The 20,787-nt window shown below is 39.0% G+C and overlaps 2 protein-coding genes and 1 pseudogene across 2 annotated transcripts; all 3 read right to left on the bottom strand.

Moving 5' to 3' along the window:
* Positions 1-2,233: 2,233 nt before the first annotated feature.
* LOC146474299 (5S ribosomal RNA) lies at positions 2,234-2,352 on the bottom strand (annotated as a pseudogene).
* A 1,431-nt stretch (positions 2,353-3,783) lies between these two features.
* On the bottom strand, positions 3,784-13,192 carry LOC146474298 (uncharacterized). Its single transcript, XM_085117241.1, has 9 exons — positions 13,111-13,192; positions 11,541-12,161; positions 10,641-10,751; positions 8,876-8,992; positions 7,935-8,051; positions 6,729-6,866; positions 6,461-6,583; positions 4,997-5,320; positions 3,784-3,996 (listed from the first exon to the last, which is right to left on the bottom strand). Exons 1-8 carry the CDS (start codon positions 13,190-13,192, stop codon positions 5,025-5,027), a joined length of 1,605 nt encoding a protein of 534 aa, XP_084973367.1. The 3' UTR covers positions 3,784-3,996; positions 4,997-5,024.
* A 5,095-nt stretch (positions 13,193-18,287) lies between these two features.
* LOC146474297 (uncharacterized) lies at positions 18,288-20,787 on the bottom strand. Its single transcript, XM_085117149.1, has one exon. The coding sequence runs from the start codon at positions 20,511-20,513 to the stop codon at positions 18,495-18,497; it is 2,019 nt and encodes a 672-aa protein (XP_084973275.1). The 5' UTR covers positions 20,514-20,787; the 3' UTR covers positions 18,288-18,494.

Here is a 20,787-nt window from a genome sequence, read left to right as displayed (position 1 = left end):
CTTCTCATGTGTGTACACATCCGACAGCCGGGAACTGTTTTGAAAACCCTGAATACCTAGCAGTTCGTAAATTTGTGAGTGATACAAAACACCGGTGACAGCAACTTTTCATCGAGTCATTAGCAAACCGGACCTGCCAATTATGAATAGCACATAAAATGTATTCCTTCATTTACCAATTGTTTTTCTAGGAGTTGAGCGCTTTTTACAACATCCGAGTCAGCCTGTAAAACGATAAAAAAAGAAACAAAGCAACCGTACCGGGTATCCTATGAGCACGCCACGCCTCTATGGGGTGGTGAAGGTGCATGTCTTAGCTACCCACTGAAATGACACCTTAAACCATACGGTTATTGTTCAATTATTGTAAACCAAACTGCTTTCAATGTAACGGACTGCTGGGTATGTTTTCTTTCCTTCTTTCATTTTGCTTTCAAAACAGTTCCCACTTGGCGATATGTAGACACTTCGTTTTCTTAAAATAGCAACTTGATCTGGTAGGGACGTTTTAGGACCAATACTTTATGGGCTTGAATCCACTCGATTTGTGAATCGTTTTAACACTTATTTTCCTCTTTTCTTTTAATTTTTCCAGTCTTTCTTTCCTTTCTGGTTTAAATGTTAACTTGTATTAGTGCGGAGAGTCCCACAAACTGCATACTCCCCATCTCGCTGTTCTCAGTTACCCTTTGGGATACCCATCGTAATGATCTCCTTGAACTGGGAACTGGGTGCAACGCCCACCTTCTCTGCACTTCTATTGCGCATCTTCTTGTAGGATTAAGGACGCTGGATTTGTAGTAAGTGATCCGTTCGTTCCAGTGAAAGTATTTTCCCGCCATAAATAATAATGCGCGTAACTAATTTCTCGCACTGAAGGATGTTGCCATGACGATTTCAAATTTCGTCACAGGCAAATTGTTTTACTATCATGAAGTTTAGTGCACCATAAGAAAACGGTCGTGCTATGTTGGACAAAGGAATGACCTTTTTTATTCCTCAGCTAACATTAAAAGAAATCATACAACCCGTCTAGGGGTGCTAAAGCTATACTTTTTATATAGCAAAATGAGTAGCCAACAACACGAGGTAATCCTAGCCGATCAATCGTCCAGGTACTAACCTCGCCCGACACAGCTTAACCGGTGTTTTTTCTGTGGTTTGATCGTAGACAAGAGAATGAAGGGAAAACTGACTGATTTATGGTAATAACGTAAGCTCTTGAGTCATGTCATATCGCTGCTCAAACCTTGGCCGCACGAGAAAGATGTTGGCTTCTGCGTTTATAGTTTCATGCAAGCGCGAATCTTGCCACAAAATCTAGCCCTGGACTTAAGAATGAAGTACTTTGAGAAATTTTGAATTGACAATACCTGGAAGACCTGGAAAGCTCAAGCGGGAAGGAAATAGACGAGCCTCAACTGTGAGCACACGGCTAAAGTGCTTCCGCATTGCTTGTAAAGGTATCTCGGCGGCGTTCGCTCTGTTAGACACTGTAGTGTCTGTGGGGTCCTTTCTGCGGTGCAGATTTTTGGCCAGAAGTTTCTCTCTGTGGCATCATCCCCACTCGTTTAAGGCGTTTTAAAAGCCGAGAAAGACGATAACTTGTTGCTTAGAATTTTTTGATGTCACAAGCGCTAATTTGACGTCATATTCCAATTCCAATTATTCCTCGCGCTCATCAACAAACAACTAAGTATTTAAGTTTTACAACTGCTTTCGTAAACTGTTCTTTCTTTCAATGGGTTTAACTTTGTCTACAAATATTCGTTGGGGAACAAAAGTATATTTCCATAGAAAACGACGAGAGGGGCAATGTAAGAAAGAAACACAGTTGTGTCAATGGCAACCTTTTCGTTTATCTTCTCCGGTGTTCAGAATACAATTTTGTAAAAAAAAAAAAAAAATACAATTTTGTGCCTGTGGCATTACCCCGACTAGTTTAAAGCATTTCAAAGGCCGTCAAAGGCGAGAACCTGTCGTTGCCTCGAATTTTTTTATGTCACAAGCGCTAATTTGACGTCATATTCCAATGCCAATTTTTGCACGCGCTCATCAACAAAAAACTAAGTATTTCAGTTTTTAAACTGTTTTCTCGAACTGCTCTTTCCTTAAATGGGTTAAACTTTGTCCGCAAAAAAATGTCGTTGGGGAACAAAGTATATTTCTACAGAAAACGGCGAGAGGAGTAATGTAATTTCAAGAAGAACAAAAGAAGAAAGCAAAAATGAGTAGCCTACAACACGAGGTATTCCCAGGCGATCAATCGTCCGGGTACTAACCCCGCCCGACAAAGCTTAACCACGGTGATCAAACGAGAACATGTGCTTTCTCTGTGGTTTGGTCGTAGACAAGGGAATGGAGGGAAAATTGAAGCACGGTATTTCCGAGGATTTCTTGGCAGCGATAACAGATTACATCGGCTGTTAGGAATAGGAATGTGCTACTGACCTGTGAGGAAGCGCCTATGTTCAAGCACTTTATTGCTCGGTGATGAAGGCGTATTGCAGAGGGGAAGCATGGGGAAGACGGAAAGATACCGCTTCCCCCGCATGATCTTTCTCAGAACACAAAGCTGCAATAGTGCGCGTGAGGACATCAATCGTCCAATTAAAATTCTTGGATGACAGACATTTACAGACGTGCTCCTTATGTGACAAAATTACTCAATTTCAGCCCCAACCATTAATTGCCCATCCGGCTCAAGCCAAAATTACAGAGATATGCTGGGAGTATTGAGGACCTCTTCTCCTGGGAACCGCGTAGAACACTGGATGTTAACACGTCGTACTAGCGGTATCCCCGAAATCTGGTTGAACTGTGGCTAACTGTCGTACTCCATGAAAATAGGAGAATTAATTTTTAGTGTTCATGCTTAAGTCCGAATGCCATAAGGGGATATTAATTGCGGTGGTGAGTTTCAAAGAATAAACGTTAATGAACACGAGGGTAATGTAAAGCTTATCGAGAGAAAAATGCGTCAAGTTAAACGCACTGTATTTTATGCAAACGGTAAGCTGGGGGAAATCAGTTAAACAAAGCAATTGGAAATGTAAGCGATCGATGGAGTTCTTTTAATTTACTGTCGAGAAATAGCTAAACACTACACAGACACTGGAAATGAAATTGTTCCACTTTCAAGAACGCCGCGGTGTAGCTCTAACGATGCTTTAATAACCGATGTACATAAGGGAAACATCAATTAGCTTTGGATTTGCTCGAAATTTTTGTATTTTATGATTGCCTCCAAACTCCCCCCCCCCCCCCCCACCCCCTCCCTAAAAATAAAGATAGGATATTTCGGTTGGGTGCTATTTTCAAAACATTTCATCTTTGCTGATCATTTCCACTATCCTAATGAACTTCACTATTGGTCATTATTGGGGAAGAGTTAATCAACTGCTCAATTCTAAAAGTAAGACTATGAATCATGTGTTCAACAGTACAATATGTTTTGAAATCTCTCTTTCAACGGTTCACGTCCCAGAGGACGAAAAAGAACCCGGTTTAGATAGGGTGTATCCTAGAACATAAATTTGTGATCGAAAAGGAGCAGTGTAGGCTATTGAAGGGATTCATTTTGTTTAGATCTAATTGTAGTATATTTTGCAAGTTATGAATGCTTGAACCAAGAGATGTTTCTGTTAAGAACTGGTCAGCAAATAGAAGAAAACGGTGGGATGAGTGGGAAGGGATGGATCGGCAGTTTTATCACCTCATCAGACGTTGCTAGGGTTTGTAAGGTTACAAATACCAGCAGAAAAATAAAATTACAAACTTCAATCACGGAAAAGCCGTTTATTTGAGCAAAGGAAATAAAACCCTATCTTCTACAAAGCGATATTTAACTGAAAAAGAACAAAAAATTCCACGAATTAAAAATGATTGCTCAATCTTTCCTCCGTTTGCAAACTAAATAAGTTACCAGTGTGAGTCATCTAAAGAAGGCCGTTCTGACATCTCTGTCTTTGTTTGAATCCGGCTCCATAATCACTCCTAAAAAAATAAGAGAAATTAAAATATGCTTTAAACTAAAATTGCATAGTACTCAAACAATGACTCCTCCGTCGAAACTTCAATTTCTTTCGAAAGTAACAAACATTCTACCTTGAATCTTATTCGAACGGTCTAGCTTGATAGACTCTTTCTTCTCGCGAAATATTTCCTGGAGGTCGGTCGATTACTTTTAGACCCGTTTTTGTTCTCAGATCAGGGGTTTCCACGGAATTGTTTAGTCAGAATGACCCCTCCCCCGGCCCCGGAAGAAAAAAAACCCCGATATATTTAGTAGGCGTAAACCAGGCAACAACGATCACAAAAGCTAAGGGCTTGTTCTTGTCCACGCCTGTCCCTAATATGGCATTCAACCCTCTCGTCTAATATTTCTCGTTCCGTCATCTTTTCAGAGAAAATTCGAGAGAATCGTCAATGGGCCAAAGAGAGATTATTTTCAACGTCTGGTGAGAATGCAATGTTTCTGGGGAAAAACTTATATTATCACGATCATAATTGAAACTTCGAGTGTCAAGGAGGTTAGGAGTAATTAGATAAAGTTCCCCACAAACATTTCGGGGCGGTTTGGTGAGGGTCATTTGAATGTTGTGAAGAGATATGGCAAAATAAAAAAACAAAAGACACGCTTATTTGAGACTAAAATGTGTGTTTTCACCCTTGCTGAGTAAAAGGAAAGTGAGAGAAATAACAGAAAAAAAAAGCTAGACGTGTTTTGCTCTATCGTATTGTAACCTCGATTCTTTTTTTTTTTTTTTTTTCAATTTTCGAAAATTTGAAGACGACACCCAGGTCTTCCGTAGTGTCATGTTTCGAACCCTTAACTTGATGTTACAGATGACATCACAGACTATTAAAGTATCTTTTAGTTGCCTTTAAAGTGCTGGAAATAACTAACAGACGCTTTTTTTGTTGATATATTATATCAAACGATCGTCATAGAACCTTTGCAACCCCAATATTTTAATGTATCCGCAAATTTTACCTGCTCCTTGTTGCATAAACGCCCAATCTTATTCTTTCAACACGTAGACGTAGTTCGCCAGCCCCAAACCAACACCAACCGAATCTTTAATCTCGCAATCATTGGAGCCTCCATGGCGGTCGTACTTTGAATTTCCTTTGGTTGTCATGCACTTGCTTTTGCGGCGAATACCAACCACGTTGATGCCAGACTTGGAAGCTTCTTTTAAGCATAGGTTCACGATTGTCTTGATATCACTGGAGCTTTTATATCGATGAACAATCTGGGCCATTGCTTTGTCCTTGTTTCTGGGCGACTCCTTGAAGCATCCAATCACTTCCCATGCTGTCAAAGTATCAACCAAAGATCAACATCACCATTTTTGTCCCAATCTAGGTTTTTTTTTTCTCTAAAGTAAGCTAAGATAAGGTTTTATCCGAAAACACAGGAAAATACCAGAGTCCGCAAGTATACGGTCCGTTGGAACTGGGCGTCTATGTTCGTTGAATCTGTCTCAAAGACAGATTCAACGAACATAGACGCCCAGTTGACAAAACTAACATTACATCCAAACCAACCACTGTTTCTGAACATTTTATTTCTCAACCTAACCACTGCCACACTGACATGCAACTAATACCACTTGAAGTTATCCACTCCTCACGTGATTCAATCAGAAAAGCCAGAGAGTCTTTTCTTATAGATTTAGCGGGGACCTTGGAACCCCACGGTTTGAATAGACGTGATGAATTGTAAAAATGTTTTTATTTTATTTTACTTATTTCCTTATCCTTTGGTACTACCTTGTAAACGTCATTTCCGCCGCCCCTATGTATTGCAACATCCTCCATAATATAATATTGTAATTTCATTTATATAATTTAGTAACATCTAAACCTGAAGAAGGCTGGTTTGGCCAGCCGAAATATTGTTTTAAAATATATTACGTTGTGTCAGCTTTGCAGTAGTCTTTGGACTTCTCATCGTCTATTTTTCAAGTTTGGCTGATTAGATCTCCTGTGAGATCCAACGTACAAGCAAGCAGGATCTTCGTTCACGGCTTTTGCAGTTTTTAAAATTTTCATACGCTACGCGCCCTGTGGTGCTTTCTTATACTGTGCATACAGATAGTTTTACTGCGCATAATATATTAATAATAATAATTATAATAATAATAATAATAATAATAATAATAATAATAATAATAATATAGCTTTATTTCTATAGCGCTCATATCCTGAGCTCATGGCGCTTAAACATGCATCAAACGGTTGAAGCCCAAACGTTGGTGGATAGGACATGAAATTGCACAAAAAGGAGCTTCCCCCCGCCCAACCCTGGCTACAGAAGACAAAAAAAAGCCTGGTATAGATACTGGCTACGAACATTGCAACGTGTGGCGCCTTTTTCTATTATATATCAACTCAGATCATGTACTCTTAACAGTAAGCTTAAATGTATGAAAGTGAAAACCTTTTCTCTTACCGCAGAATTCTCCAGCAAATCCACCTGCACAGTGACACTCAAATTCTCTGCCATTTGGTACACACGTTCCTCCATTGAAGCACTCGACATTGTTGAGTACACAACCATTGACTTCTTTTGTTTCTTTATTAAGACAAAAAAAAAGCCTGGTATATATACTGGCTACGAATATTGAAATGTGCGTCACCTTTTGCGATTATATATCAACTCAGATCATGTACTCTTAACAGTAAGTTTTAATGTATGAAAGTGAAAACTTTTCTCTTACCGCAAAATTCTCCAGCAAATCCATCCGCACATTGACACTCAAATTCTCTGCCATTTGGTACACAGGTTCCCCCATTGAGGCACTGTACAGTGTTCAGTTCACAACCATTGACTTGATTTATTGGTTGATTGAGAGGTACTAAATGTTCATAAATGTTTAAACTAAGTAATAAATTGTTAAGAAATTGCTTGATGCCGACAGTATGTAACTTCTGATCAGCCTTAAATCTTTCTAGAGGTGTCTGCTTTCTTCAGGGAAACAGAAAAATTATTGTTCTCAACTTTTGCTTAAGTAAAGGCCAAAAATATATTATTAAAATAATTAGTGTTCTTTTGGTAGTTCAAGTTTGGCGCTTTCCTTAAGTTTTGGGGAAATCCAGAAAACGAAGATAGCGGATCCAAGATGGCCTTATTTGAAATCATGACGCAAATACCACATAATATGGCGGACCTCAAATGGAACACCATTAGACATATTATTTACTCTATGTCATTGTCATAGCTATAGCTTGAATACTTGCAGAGTTATCGAGGGGTCTGGGATTCCCACACCTACCCCCAAAAAGAAAAGCCCAAAAGCACAGTCTAGATAAGGTGTCTGTCTGTCTGTCACGGGCGCAATGATAAATGATAGGCAGGAACCCATTACCCGGAACGTACAACTCCTATATATTCTTATAGCGGCCTTTTAAGGACGGTGCCTATTTTTGTTACTGCGTATACGTTCTGCGCATCTCGAGATACTCTCGTTCCTATGGGTGGTGCCTACTAATACAGGGATATTTTTGCACGGTTTAAAATTATGCGGAGAAAGCAGAACTTGACAAGTACTCTTGGTATCCAAAACGAAAATTTGGGGTAACCATGCATTTTTCAGAGATAAAAAGTTACAAATTTGGAAAAAAAACGCTAACATTGCTTTGTATTTTTCTGTTTTTTAGAATAATTGTTGCTTAATTATCTCTAAGAAATGCGAGGCTACCCCCAATTTTCTTTTTTGATTTCAATAGCCCTTGCTAAGATCTGCTTTCCCACATAGTCATAAGCCACACAAGAATACGTCTTTATTAGTAGACACCGTCCTTAGCAGACCTATTTATTTTTTGATTGAAATTCCGAAAATTCAGTCAAAAATTCCGTCAAAATCTTTTGTTCCAAATATCACTGTCTCAAAAATCCAAGACTGGAAAGACAGAAGGTATCTTACCTTCATCACAGTCTTTTCCTTTGAATCCTGGAGGACACACACACACGTAACCTCCACAGCTGTCTACACATGTGGCTCCATTTTTACATGGACTTTCTCTCTCACAAAAATTAGTGCCTGCAAAAACATAATTAGAATAGTGTGTTAATAATAATAACCAAATCGAAGGAGTACCTGGACCCCCGGGGGGGGGGGGGGGCCTGGACCCGACAGAAGCTCGCTGATGTGAGTAGAGAGAAAGAGCAGGGTTATTTCAAGCCGACAGACCAACAGATGCGTAATAAGATCCCATGACGCTTTTTTAGATCACGTTCTTGTATTTAAATCAACAAAATCGGTTTGTGCCGGAGAATTTAGCCGCTCATTTACAACAAATTTGACTTCCTTTGCGCCCTGTGATAGAGACAGAGGTAAATATCTCCATGGCAAATTTCACTTGGTTTTAAGCACTCGATAGTTGACATAGTTAGAAATCGACATTTTTCTGCTTAATGTAAATGCCAAAAATCTGAAAAAAAAAAACTTAAAGCCGGCACTCTCTATAACGTTACTTTTGGCACATGCAACAGTATGTGTAACTTTGACAAGAAAACCTTTCTTTGCAATCAATAAGAAATGAAATAGAGTGATCGCCGCGAGACAATTAAAAAGTTTTGGAATCCTTTACGCCCGGGCGCCAGAGTGGAGATCAATATGGCCGCCACACAAATAATTATGCGTTACTGATTTAGTCGTCCTCCACCCCGATCAAAATGTTTTGGAAATATCTTTTGCGGTACAAGAGTGGGAACAACCTCGGGGTGAGTTCTAGCCACCCTCCGTTGTCCCTTGTATTACGGTGAAGGGATAAAGTTGTTCCGCTGGCCAGGGGTTAATAAGTTGGGAATCAGTAAGTTTATGTCCATAACACTGGATAATTCAGACTTTCAGATGATCCTCACCTTTCTCACAGTTAGCTCCCATAAACCCAGAAGGACATTCGCACTGATAACCTCCCAGAGTGTTTATGCATTTGGCCCCGTTCTTGCATGGCTTCTTGATAATACACTCGTCAATGTCTGAAAAGTAACAGCACTCATGTCAAAATGAAGTGGGCAGAAAGAAGTAACCTGCGTGATATATGAACCCGCGTACCCCTGATAGTGATAGGGTGTGTGACCGCTACACCATCAACAATCCGGGATTCTTTCTTAGAGTGAGATGGAAAATTCGATTGGCTACAAGCTTCTTTCTGTGACAAAATCTTTAAAAAAGATAACTGGTCTGGCAAATAACAGATGGCCCGCAATTTAGCAATCTGACGTAATTAACACGTCATTTGACGTCATAAGTTTCCATTGAAGAACTCAAAGGAAACATCTTTGGGTGTACTATATACTCCACATACCTTTGTTTTCATAATGCTGTTGTTGTTGTTTTTTCATTTAGCATTATTTTTAATGAAAGTTTGCCATAAGAGCACTCAACGAGTCACTTCGCCGATTAACTTATTTAAGTAACTACTAAACTGAAAAACATCGAGCCAACTTTTTCATTACCTTTTTATCAAATCAACGGAAACACTCTCACGCGAAATCTAGGACAATCCCTTGATAGTAACTGTAGAGTGGTATATTTAACAATTATTCCACGAACGCGCGTTGGATATGAGATGATAATCATCTCATATCCAACAAGCGTGAGTGGAATGATTGATTTATTAAAAAAATTCGAGAAATGTTGCTAGATCTTACTGATTTGCTTTGCAAGAACAACCAGAAGACAATTTAATGGTCGCTATTTCTTGGGCATGGTATAATGGCTTTTATTAAAAACTGAATCATTGTATAATGCAATTCGAGGGATTTGATTGGCTTAGAGGCCATGGTATATGAGCCATTATACCATGGCCGAGAAATGACGATCATTAAATTGTCTTCTAGTTGTTCTTTCACAAGCGAAATCTGTAAGATCTAGCAATATTTCTTGATTGTTTTTAATAAAACAATTATTCCACTTGCGCTTGTTGGATATGAGATGATTATAGCCAACTCGGCGCTACGCGCCTCGTTGGCTATCTATCATCTCATATCCAACGCGCGCTCGTGGAATAATTGTTAAATATACCATGGCCGCTAAGCCAATCAAATCCCTGGAATTGCATTATACAATGATCCAGTTTTTAATAATAATTATTATTAAAAACTGGATTATTGTATAATTCCAGGGATTTTTGGTTGGCTTAGTGACCACGGTATACAGCTATTTCAATTAACGTTGTCGGATCAAATAAAGCTATAAGACAAGAACTCAAGATTCTGTGGATTTTTTATGAATAAGTTAATCAAAATCACCTACGCCTCGTCTTTCCAGTAAAGATATAGGATGGCGAGCCATTTGGATGAAAGAAATGTTAGGATATCAAGTGGATGAGGTGGCAGCCTCTCTGAAGACGTCTTTAAGCTTTAAGCTTTGATCCGACAACGTTAATTAAAATAGTTGAATATAGTTTTATATGAAACTGCACCAAATCTCTCACATTTCTCTTACTTCCAAACAAAATAACAGACACCCCGACTGGGGAGAATTTGATTTGCATTTGTGTAGTCACGTGACCACCCGCAAGTCCTTTTCTCTAGGGGGGTAACGTCATTGAAAAATCTGCAGTTCGCTGTATAGCTGTTATTGTTTTAATCCTGGAACATAACAATGTCACTGCTTTCTCACCTTCTTCACAGTTTTTACCGCTGAGTTCACTCGGGCACTCGCACTCATAACCTCCATCACTGTTCGTGCACTTGCCTCCAAACTTGCATGGGTTGTTTGCCTGGCACTCATCTTTAAGGCAACAATATGATGCACGTTAGGGCCTTATAGTGTTGCTATGGTTACCGAGGACACATCAACAAAGTTAGCCAATCAAATTGCAGGAAAAAAAGCTACAATAAATTTCCTGCGAGACTCGTTCAAGCCAATAGAAACTCAGTACTTCAACCAAATGAGCACTAAATTATCTTCTCAGGGTGGTAATGAGTGTATATTAAGCTTGACAGTGCCTGCTTTCGAACAGAAATTATCCATGCTAAGCGAGCAATAATATTATACACTTAATGTATGGAAACAGTTAGTTTTGTTTTCCCGAGAGTCCTGATGTTTCAAAGGGAAAACAAAACTAACTAGTTTCCCGAGGGACCATAGATTAAGTGCTTTGTTATATATTTAGACTTTCCCTTCAACAATCACAGCAAAACAAACAAACAACTGAGAGGGCAACAACTGCGGAATTGTATCCCTGTCGGGATACATTTGTATTTGATCAGGGGCACGTGACCAAGAATCAACCAATCACAGTGCTTGTTTTGTTGAGTGAAAGTTAAGGCATATAACAATTTGAATTACTACAACTTGCAGTGATGGCAACTTCTCTTCCCGAACAGACTAACTGGGTAAACACTTTCCTTGTCTCCAAGAAGTCTTATTCTTATTCTTACCTTATGTTATCATGAGTACGAATGCTAACATGTTATAAATCTCCCTTGAAGGTTTTTATCCAAACGGTTATAAAATTTGGTCTCGTTGAACAAATTAAAAAGAAGGTGTTTGTCTGTAAAGAATAGAGGTCATTACCTACGCCCACGTTTTTCGTAGCCTCAAGCTGGTCTGCAGACAACGCAACGTCATAGAATTTCAACTGTGCAATTCTGAATCTGAAGCCTCGTACATTTTTGTTAATGACACCAACTTGGAACGTGGCTGGTGGATCTATTTGGCCCCTCGCGGGTAAATGTTGAGTATTCGGACTCCCATTAACCCCCAAACGGTGAATGCCAGTATCGTAATCGTAGGTTAACGCGACATAAGCCCATTTATTGGTTTCCACTTTCATGCGATTATATAATGGTGAATAACTAGCGTATTGGCTTCTAAGTTTGGATTTTAACATCCAGTTTTCGATCTGAAAGTGGAATCCTCCATGTCCCTGCTGGGTAGTCATGATATTCACGTGAGATTGCTCAGGGTAGACCCAACAAGAAACAGTAAAGCTTCTCGTCCACAGATTGTCTAATCCAACCAGTCGTATAAAACTGTCCATATCGTTCATCAACTGCAGGGATCCTTCAGGTTCTCCATTGGGGCCAGGAGCAGGATCGACAATGCCGGGGTACCCCTGATAGCGGTTATTGATTTCCTTGGCTCCATACTTGCCATTCAAAGGGAAGAAAGCAACAGGTTCAGGAGCATTGGAAGCTAAGAAAAAGGTAAGAAATTACAAATTCCGTATGAGTTTATAGGACATTTATGGTGAACTATGTGCAGCGACTACTGTTATTTCTCATGAAACTGCCATCTACAATCCCTCACTATCTCGTGCAGAAACTCTTTTCCTTAGCACTGTTCAGCGTGGTGTACTACTGGCTTTCTAGAGCCCCTGTTTTCTCCAATGAATTTATTTTTCCTTTCATACTATGACGTTTAGTTTCCGAGACAAGGTTAGTCTCTCTACTGTGGTGAAAAGTCCGTCTGTTTCAAGAAGCCTATGGGATGAATGCTACCAACAATAATCGATATTTTCTATCACTTGTTGTTAAGTATCTTTATAATCTTTATCGCCCCTAGTGTGGGTACGGTTGTGCGGTTTTGGTAGCAAGGGTATTTTACAGGATTGGGAAGTAGATAATGGAACATCTTGGAGGGTTCATAGGACATCCACGAAAGGTAAAAACAGCTGTAACGAGTTTAGACATATCTGCATTTATGCAATAAACAGTGTAAAACACCTAGTATGCTTGTGTCACCTACTGAAAAATAGCTTTAAAAAAAGTTTAACGGAAAAATTTCCGTTAGCTGCGAGGCACTTGTACTTATAAACAGTGAAAGGTAAAATATAGTTCTCGGATACGAGTGTTGAGTGTCATTTTGTTGAAATAAGTCCAGACGTTTCGGGCTTAGCCCTTCATCAGTGGAAAAGTCAAAGATTTACGTTAAAAAGCTGGCTTGCGCCATGAAGCCAGATTTAAAGTTGTAAGGTGTGCGCGCGATGTGCGCGCGAAGACCTAAAGCTTTTCCATTTAATGGTCTTTAAGAACTAGTCTTAAAAAAATAACCTCACATTTCCGTCACAAATCTTGCATGCGCTTTGTCAAAAAACAAACAAACATACAAACAAAACAAAACAGTGTTAACTATACGTACTTACATCGAGTGAAATGAGATAACCCTGAGGTTCTATCAAAAGCAAACGGTATCACAAAGGACTGAAGAATAATGAAGTAGAGCATCCTGGGTTTCTACAATGGATAAAATTTAATAAATAATAATTATACACGCAATATGAAATTGTAATAAGAGCCTTCTCATAATCCTTTGCGCCTGAAAAATTCCAAATGCCATAAGACTTTGTCAATTTGAAGCCAAGGAGGATGCTACACAGATGAAAATAACACTAGCCATAAAATATTACTCATATGAAATTAAGTTTGATGACGCCAACAGGCGCGTGGCCACGCCATAAACGCGATTGATCTCATTGTGAAAGCGGACATCTTTCAATTCGGGAATAATCAAGGTAGTCAGACAGAGATGTGAAGTATGTATATACAGATGGCAATTAATGGTCTTGCATGTAGCTAATCTTTATATTGAAAGAATTAGCTGATCAACAGAAATTCAACCAAGGAATATTGATGCATTACGTATTAAAAAATCATGGTAATGTTTTGGTGGTGTTTTGGAGGAGGGAAGCGGGGCTTTTGGCTTATAAAACCAGTAACAATCAAAGAAAAGCCGTATGCGGGGAGGGGTAGTGCTACCCTGATTAAAGTTGCAGGCACCTTTTTTTACCTATTTGGTTGTAAATTTTTATAGGCTCTACTTAAACTTGCCTATCCTAAATAGACTCCCTTTGTATAAATATTTTTAATACAAGTATGAATACAAATCGTTCAAATAGTTCAAATTTGCGTACATTTAAGAGCGTGTTTTCGTAAGAACCATTCACTCAAATTTCGGTGGAAAGTAGCTTTGAGGGTCAGCTTTCCTTCATATTTTCTGCACAAAACAAGCAACATATAGAATGAACAAAAATGATGTTTATTTAGGCAGATTTGCTGTTTTTTTTTTTTTTGTAGCCACCTCAAAAAGTACATAAAACTGAAGGATTAAAACACAAGATTTTGGGGTTAATCCAAAGTCGCTTAAAAATTGCACATTCAGTGAAACAGCTTAATTCTTTCAGAATTACTAAATTATTGTTTCTTCTCTCCAAATAACCAAACCCTGTTTGTCTTGAACAATGACTTTTTTCACTCTCTGGTACTAAGGCTAAGCAGCAAATATAGTAATTACAAGTTGTGGGCATTGTTTGCAGTGCAAAAAATTCAAGCAAGTTACCGAAAATTCAACTTTATGTTTAACAACTCAGAAAATTCGCTTTCTTTTCAAAGTTTGTTTAAGATTCCTTCGATGACGTTTTCGATCATTATGAGTTGAATTTAGTACAAATAAAAGCTAGACTAAATCGTACACCAAAATGTTGTTAATCGATACATGGTGTAAAACACTGTTCGAAGATTCGCATCCAGCTTTTAAATGCTGTACAGATGAACTGATTAAATCGTCCTTCTAATTGAAAAAAATAGAGAAGCTTTTCCACTACACCGATCGAAGATTATCTTTTAGCTTGGGTAATTCAACTACTGCTGGGAATGGAGCTTTTTCCTCAACATACTGAAATTAACATATTGCCTACCCGTCTCATTCTACGAAAGCAGAACACGAGATGCCTATGCGCATGCCTTGGACAAACTAACAAGTTTTCAATTTGTGTTTCCGTTAGTGAGAAAAGAACAGGTCGTGCTAAAATGGGGTCCTTCTAGGTTAAACATTCCTTTGACAAGTGGTGGCTGGTAAGGTGCGTGCTAAGATGTTCATTGCACTCTCTCAGGAAGGTTAGCTCCTTGAGGCTACGATTTATTCCACAATCACCGTTTACTACGGCGTTCAGAGAACACAGTTTGGACGACATGTTAATGAACTGTTTATACTTCAAATTAATTATTCAATTATGCCCTTGGCGCTGATAATTAGAGGTATTTAGATTCTTCCAAATAGGCAAATCAACTGGAACGCGACACATTTCCATTATCGGGAATATCTCCATCCGGCACACTAAATGATTGCTGTTTAGGTGAGTCTCAAGGAAAGAAATGTCCTCAATTCTAGGTTTGTTTTAAAATTGTTAGGGATTTAATGAAGTCAGAAAAATTTCCCATTACGACCGGGTGATAATTGGCATTGCTTCCATTGAAGACAATGTAGTGTTTTTCCATTATTCTGCACCGTTATTGTGAATTCAGAAAAAAGCTATTATTTTAATTGATCACAAGTGAGGTACGAGTTAACGGTCGAGTTGTTATCATCTCATTTTCTGTGTGAACGCGCGAATTAAAATACTGATTTTAGGAGCTGGCGAACCGTTTCATTTAAGAAATTTTTCCGGGGTTCTACAGACAATTAGTCAATATGATGAGAAACAACCTACAGGCTATTGTCGACATTATTATGAAAACGCCTAGCTGAAAAGCACATCAAAGGGGTACTGAGGTAAACTAAACGATTACTCCTCAACTCTTCCATTGTGCATTTGCTAAAATTGACTGCGGAAAAAAAATGTTTCCTTATTGGAGGTTGAACTTACCTTCTAGATATGTCGTCGCCAGATCCTCAAGAAAATAAAAGGACTGCTTATCATCAAGGATATATTTAATATCATTGAAAGCCAAATGTGACACGCCCTAGCTTAACCATCCCAATCAAAGTAAACACCCCCTTTGTCTTTATCCAACGGGGCGCACCTTAGTTTATGTGTAAGTTATTCAGTATTGTCTCAATCCACCCATGCTGTTTACTATGGTAGATATCATACCGCGAGAGTTTAACTAGCCAATTGGGTCGCTGATAAATAAAGGTATTTGGACTCCTTTAAAAGAAAGAAAGCAACTTAGATAACAGAAATTTCGGTAAGGAATATATGTCTATGCATACTAAACGCTTGATCTTTTAATAAGTCTGAAAGTCTTAAGGGATTTACAAATTTTAGTTTAACTGATTAAATACACCCTTTTTTTAAAAGAACGTCGAGGCTGAGATTAACTAACATTTAAGAACATACTAAGAATACTACTCAGGCTGAAAGCGGTGAGGGTAAAAGGAGGAATGAGTCTGGGGAATGGCACGTGGCATGGCGTGCGGAATGGCATAATTATGCGAAATACGATTTGCGTGGGGAATAAATTAACTGAAGAGCGCGTCCTCTTTTCGCGCCAATTTTATAAGAGCAGCAGTTTTTCGATGTTGCGGACTTGAGCAGAATATTAAACAACCAAACAACAGATCGAGGATTAGAAAATAAAGGTCTGGGATAGAACATGTCTGATCGCTGGTTAGGAAGAGAGAGTGAAGAAATCGATGAACACTGTCAATAGTTAACGCATTCAATGAACTTGAATAAATTAAGGGCACAAGTATTGTGTGAGAAATTTTAAATTTAAACTCGGTCATTTTAGCTACGAGTAAACAAGTTACTGTTAAGCTGCTGAGCTAGCTATTCAATACGGCGATTCAGGCAGTTCAGTGACGCGTTATCAAACTACACATATCCATCTTTAATTAAGGTGTTTAAGTGCCAGACCTCCCAACCTAACTCCAGATTTAAAAGCGAAAAATCCCTAGAGCAAAAAATCATATGACATGTATGGTGTATTATTATCGACACTGGTTGTGGGAAAGGTTGTGAAACTATTCTTATCATATGCATTTTGGTCAAATTGTTGTTCAAATCCTTTAAATCTCAATATTAGTCAGCGCCAATTTTACCGCTCATGGTAAATGAATCATCCAGCATACAGGGTATGAGAACTGATCTTTTACCAAGGGTTTAAAAGAAGATAAATGTTTATTATTTGCCCTCGGTAAAGGATTAATCTTAGTCCTGATAAGACTACACGCTGCCACGTTATTTTTGTCAACCGAAGTCGCAAGGAGACAAAGTGAACATGAAATTTAATTTACTACAGATTTACCCATAGTTCCTTAAATGCGAAAACTACAAACAGTTTTCATCGATTTTTTCACCCTCACGTCTTCTGATGGTCTAATCCTCGAATTGTTGTTAGTATTCGGCAAGAATCCGCAGCATCAAAAAAGCTGCTGCTCTTATAAAATCGGCACAAAAACATGACGCGCTCTTCAATTCCCCGCGTAAATCGTATTTTGCATAATTATGCCATTCTGCACGCCGTGCAACATGCTATTCCGCAAAATTATTCCGCCTTTTTTATATTTTATTTTATTAGCTTCGCTTAATATATGATACAGAAAAATAAAGGAATAAGTGTAATAAAGGATTAAGTATAATAAATGCTAAATTAGCCAGGGATACCACAACAGCGGTAGGCCAATTGTAGTGGTCCTAGAGTTCAAAAAAATTAAAAAAAGCAAACAGATGAGGCTACATATAGCGATTAAAAACAACAACTAAGACGGACAGACACATTACGTGAAACGTTACATGACGGACAGATAGTTTTCCAGGATCGTGGGTCCTCTGGGTTGTACCTTCACCGAGGCTAAGAGTCAGTTAAGAACATTCTTATTACGACGAAATGTTTTTAAAATGAACAGTCTAAATACAGCAACTTTCTAGAATACCCCTTTCACTGGAAACAAGAGATCATTATGATTGTGTTCTCACAAAACTTCATTCGAGTTTAAAAATTCACAGCAGCGCATAGGATCTGCTTTTCATTGGCAAAGTGATTTGTAGTGTAAATAACGAGCTAGTTTCTAAAGATTTTAAATTGTGGTTTTTGCATCGGTGGCGGAGTGAAGACGAATGCTTGGTTTTATGAAACAGAGTTGATAAGGTTAAGTTTGGTCACCGAGAGATATGAAAGCTGAATTTTCAAGTGTTTAAAACGCTTCATCGGAACGGATCACAGTTTGCAGTGAATTGAGTCGGTTGTGATGATGGCAGAGTAATTAAGAAAGGAAAGAAACAATAATAAGAGCATATTTGGTTCACCATTTAGACCAAAAATAGTTAAGATATGAAGTTTTTACTTGCTCAAGTATAAAAATAATACATCTGGAGCCCACCCTAGCCTGGAAACCCGTGGTCCTCTCTCAAGAAATACCTTGGAAGGTGTATACTAGCTAGGGCGTAAGAAATACCCTACAGACTTGTGACGGCATCAAGCGCTTAGTCGAAAAGCACCGGAAAGGAATTCGGAAAAAAAATAGAGCAAGCACTAAACGTATACTCCTCAACCCTTCAATTGTGCATCCACTTAAACTGACTTCAACGGAAATAATACGAAGAAGCAAAGACTTAGAAAAACATTTGACTATAAAAAATTGCGATAAAACGTTTCGTAAAAACATTATAAAAAGGTTAAAAAACACGACGTTTCGATGTACATTACATCATTATCAAGTGAAATTAAAAATGCAAGATTGCGGCTATAAATACAAAAATGGACAATAGATATTAATTAAAATAGTAGCATTGAAAAATGCTACCGGTTAAACAAAAAGTTTCGCACGTATAGAGTCCGTTTGAGTGTTCAAGCAAGGCTTAAGTTTCTTGATGTACAGCATTTCAAATACCAAACAATCAAATTTGCTCTGACACTTTCTCAAGATGTTAAAATGGCCCTGATTCAATAGGTGTTTGCTCCCGTGAGCTTCAAGAAAATGTTTGCCAATTGCCGAGTTCTTGTGCTCAGCAACGCGTTGAAAAAGGTGTCTGGCTGTATAGCCGACATAATCTGCATCGCACAGATCACATGCAAAATAGTAAACAACGCATTGCTGATTCACAATCGACGGCTTAACTTCCCTAGGCTTAAGATCATGTTCTAATTTCCTACTAACAAAAACTGGCTGCAATATGGGGCCAATCTTATTACTTAGGTCGTTAAATTGCCTGCGAACCGCATTGGCAGCTACTTGATCCTTAAAAGGAAGGATAATTCTGATCTTACGACCGCCTTCAGGCTTCTCTTCCGCTGCCTGTTCCGATACATTACGAAGAAAATCACTAATGATGGAATCTATGAGAGCCCTAGGATAATCTAGGCGACTGAAAATTGAGCGCAATTTGTTACATTCTAAATTGAAAGCTTCTGTTGTGGAACATAGAGCGTACGCGCGATGTAACATTGTTTTCACTAAAGACACCTTGTATCGTTTGTCGGTATGGCTATGGTAATGCAAGAGTAAGCCACTGTTCGTTTGTTTCCTGTAAACTTGAGTTTCAAGTTTAGTCCCACACTTGATGATTTCAATGCCAATAAAAGGAATCCTACCACTGACAGGGAGTTCCATTGTAAATTTCATGCTGGGATGGAGACCATTCAGAGTATTGAGAAACTCAGAGGCAGCGTCACCACTAGGCATTTTAGCCAGGGTATCATCCACGTAACGTTTGTACAGGTCAGGCATCAGACCATCACGGGAGAGCTTCTCTTCCAGGTGACACATAAAAACATTAGCCATCAGAGGACCAAGAGGGGAGCCCATGGCCACCCCATCAGTCTGTTCGTACAAAAGACCATTGAACTGGAAAAGCTGGTTGGTTGTAGCAATTTCCAGTAATTTGGCAAGCTGATCCTTCTGCAAGTTAAGGCCGTAGGTCTTGTTGAACCAATCGTTGGTGAACGCTTTGTGGACTAGGATGTTAATCGTCTCACTCAAAGGTACGTTGGTGAAAAGTGATGTCACATCATAGGAGACTAAGATGTCATCCTCATTCACGGAAATGGTACGGATTTCATCAGCAAAAGCAAAGGCATCAGTGATTGTGTAGTCATTGATGGAGAGTGGCTTAAGTTTCTCTTCGAGCCATTTGGCGAGATTGTAATTGTAGGCGCCAGTTGCTGATAAAATGGGTCTCATACTCAGTGTGGCTTTATGGGTCTTCGGAAGGCCATACAAGTGTGACAATCTGGAACTCTTCGGAGAAAGCGAGTTAGCGATCTCTTCAGGTAGAATTTGACGTAAGGCTGTGCGCAACTCTTTTTCTTTCTGTAAGAGCGGGTGGAAATGTTGAGCTGGACGTCCACGCCTCTTTGGTCGCTTTTCATCAACATGTACGAACTTAGAAGTGTTATCGATTGAAGCAGCGCTTAGAAGACGGATGTATTCGGTCTTGTCCATTACCACTACGCCAGAACCTTTATCAGGCTTGGTGATTATGATGTCGTCACGTTTCTTCAAGCGATTAAGAGCATTCAAAAGAGCCTTTGGTGGTTTGGGGCTTGTACGATGGATATAGTTCAAGGCGATTGAGCGTAGAGTTGAGCTTGCCAGTTCCTTCTCAGAATCATACAACAACGGCTCTATTTTCCAATATGCTTTCTCAAAGCTCGCATGTATGTCGATGGGCGAGACCTTTTGTGGTACTGAAAACTTCAGACCTCTGCAGATAAGAAGCTTCTCGAAGAACGTAAGGCGATAAGAAGATAGGTTGTTTATATGCTCATTGACATCAAGCTTCTTTGATATTAATCGCGAGATTTTGCTGACATGGCCCTTCATCATTTCTTCGTACTGGTTGTTGCGTAGAACACTCAATGTTCGCAAGATGGCGATGAAGCGAAGCAAAGAGCATTTATCTCGGAGATCTTTGTAAGCATTCTGTACTTCTTCTCTGAGGTGTTTGAGCTGGGAGAGTTTGAAACTCAATTCCTCTTCGATGACATCCTTTTGATAAGTTTCTGAAGATTTCTTCCATTTGCGTGCTCTTGTACGGTCGACTTGTGCGAAAGTTGGTGTAACACCAAAGTTCAAACATAAACGTAAAAATTCAATGGCG

The sequence above is a fragment of the Pavona decussata genome, unplaced genomic scaffold, assembly GCF_977016875.1.
Source record: "Pavona decussata unplaced genomic scaffold, jaPavDecu1.1 SCAFFOLD_90, whole genome shotgun sequence".
Lineage (NCBI taxonomy): Eukaryota > Metazoa > Cnidaria > Anthozoa > Scleractinia > Agariciidae > Pavona > Pavona decussata.
Note: the sequence above shows the minus strand (reverse complement) of the source record. Positions and strands in the feature narration are given on the sequence as shown.

What these genes read in the sequence shown, in the direction of transcription:
- LOC146474298 (XM_085117241.1), bottom strand. Translation starts at nt 13,192, where the DNA reads ATGCTCTACTTCATTATTCTTCAGTCCTTTGTGATACCGTTTGCTTTT. An exon ending in AGGAAAAGACTGTGATGAAG is followed by an intron (nt 6,867 to 7,934) that starts GTAAGATACCTT and finishes ATGAACATTTAG; the next exon opens with TACCTCTCAATCAACCAATA. An exon ending in ATTTGCTGGAGAATTCTGCG is followed by an intron (nt 5,321 to 6,460) that starts GTAAGAGAAAAG and finishes ATACTTTGACAG; the next exon opens with CATGGGAAGTGATTGGATGC.
- LOC146474297 (XM_085117149.1), bottom strand. Translation starts at nt 20,513, where the DNA reads ATGATGAAGGGCCATGTCAGCAAAATCTCGCGATTAATATCAAAGAAG.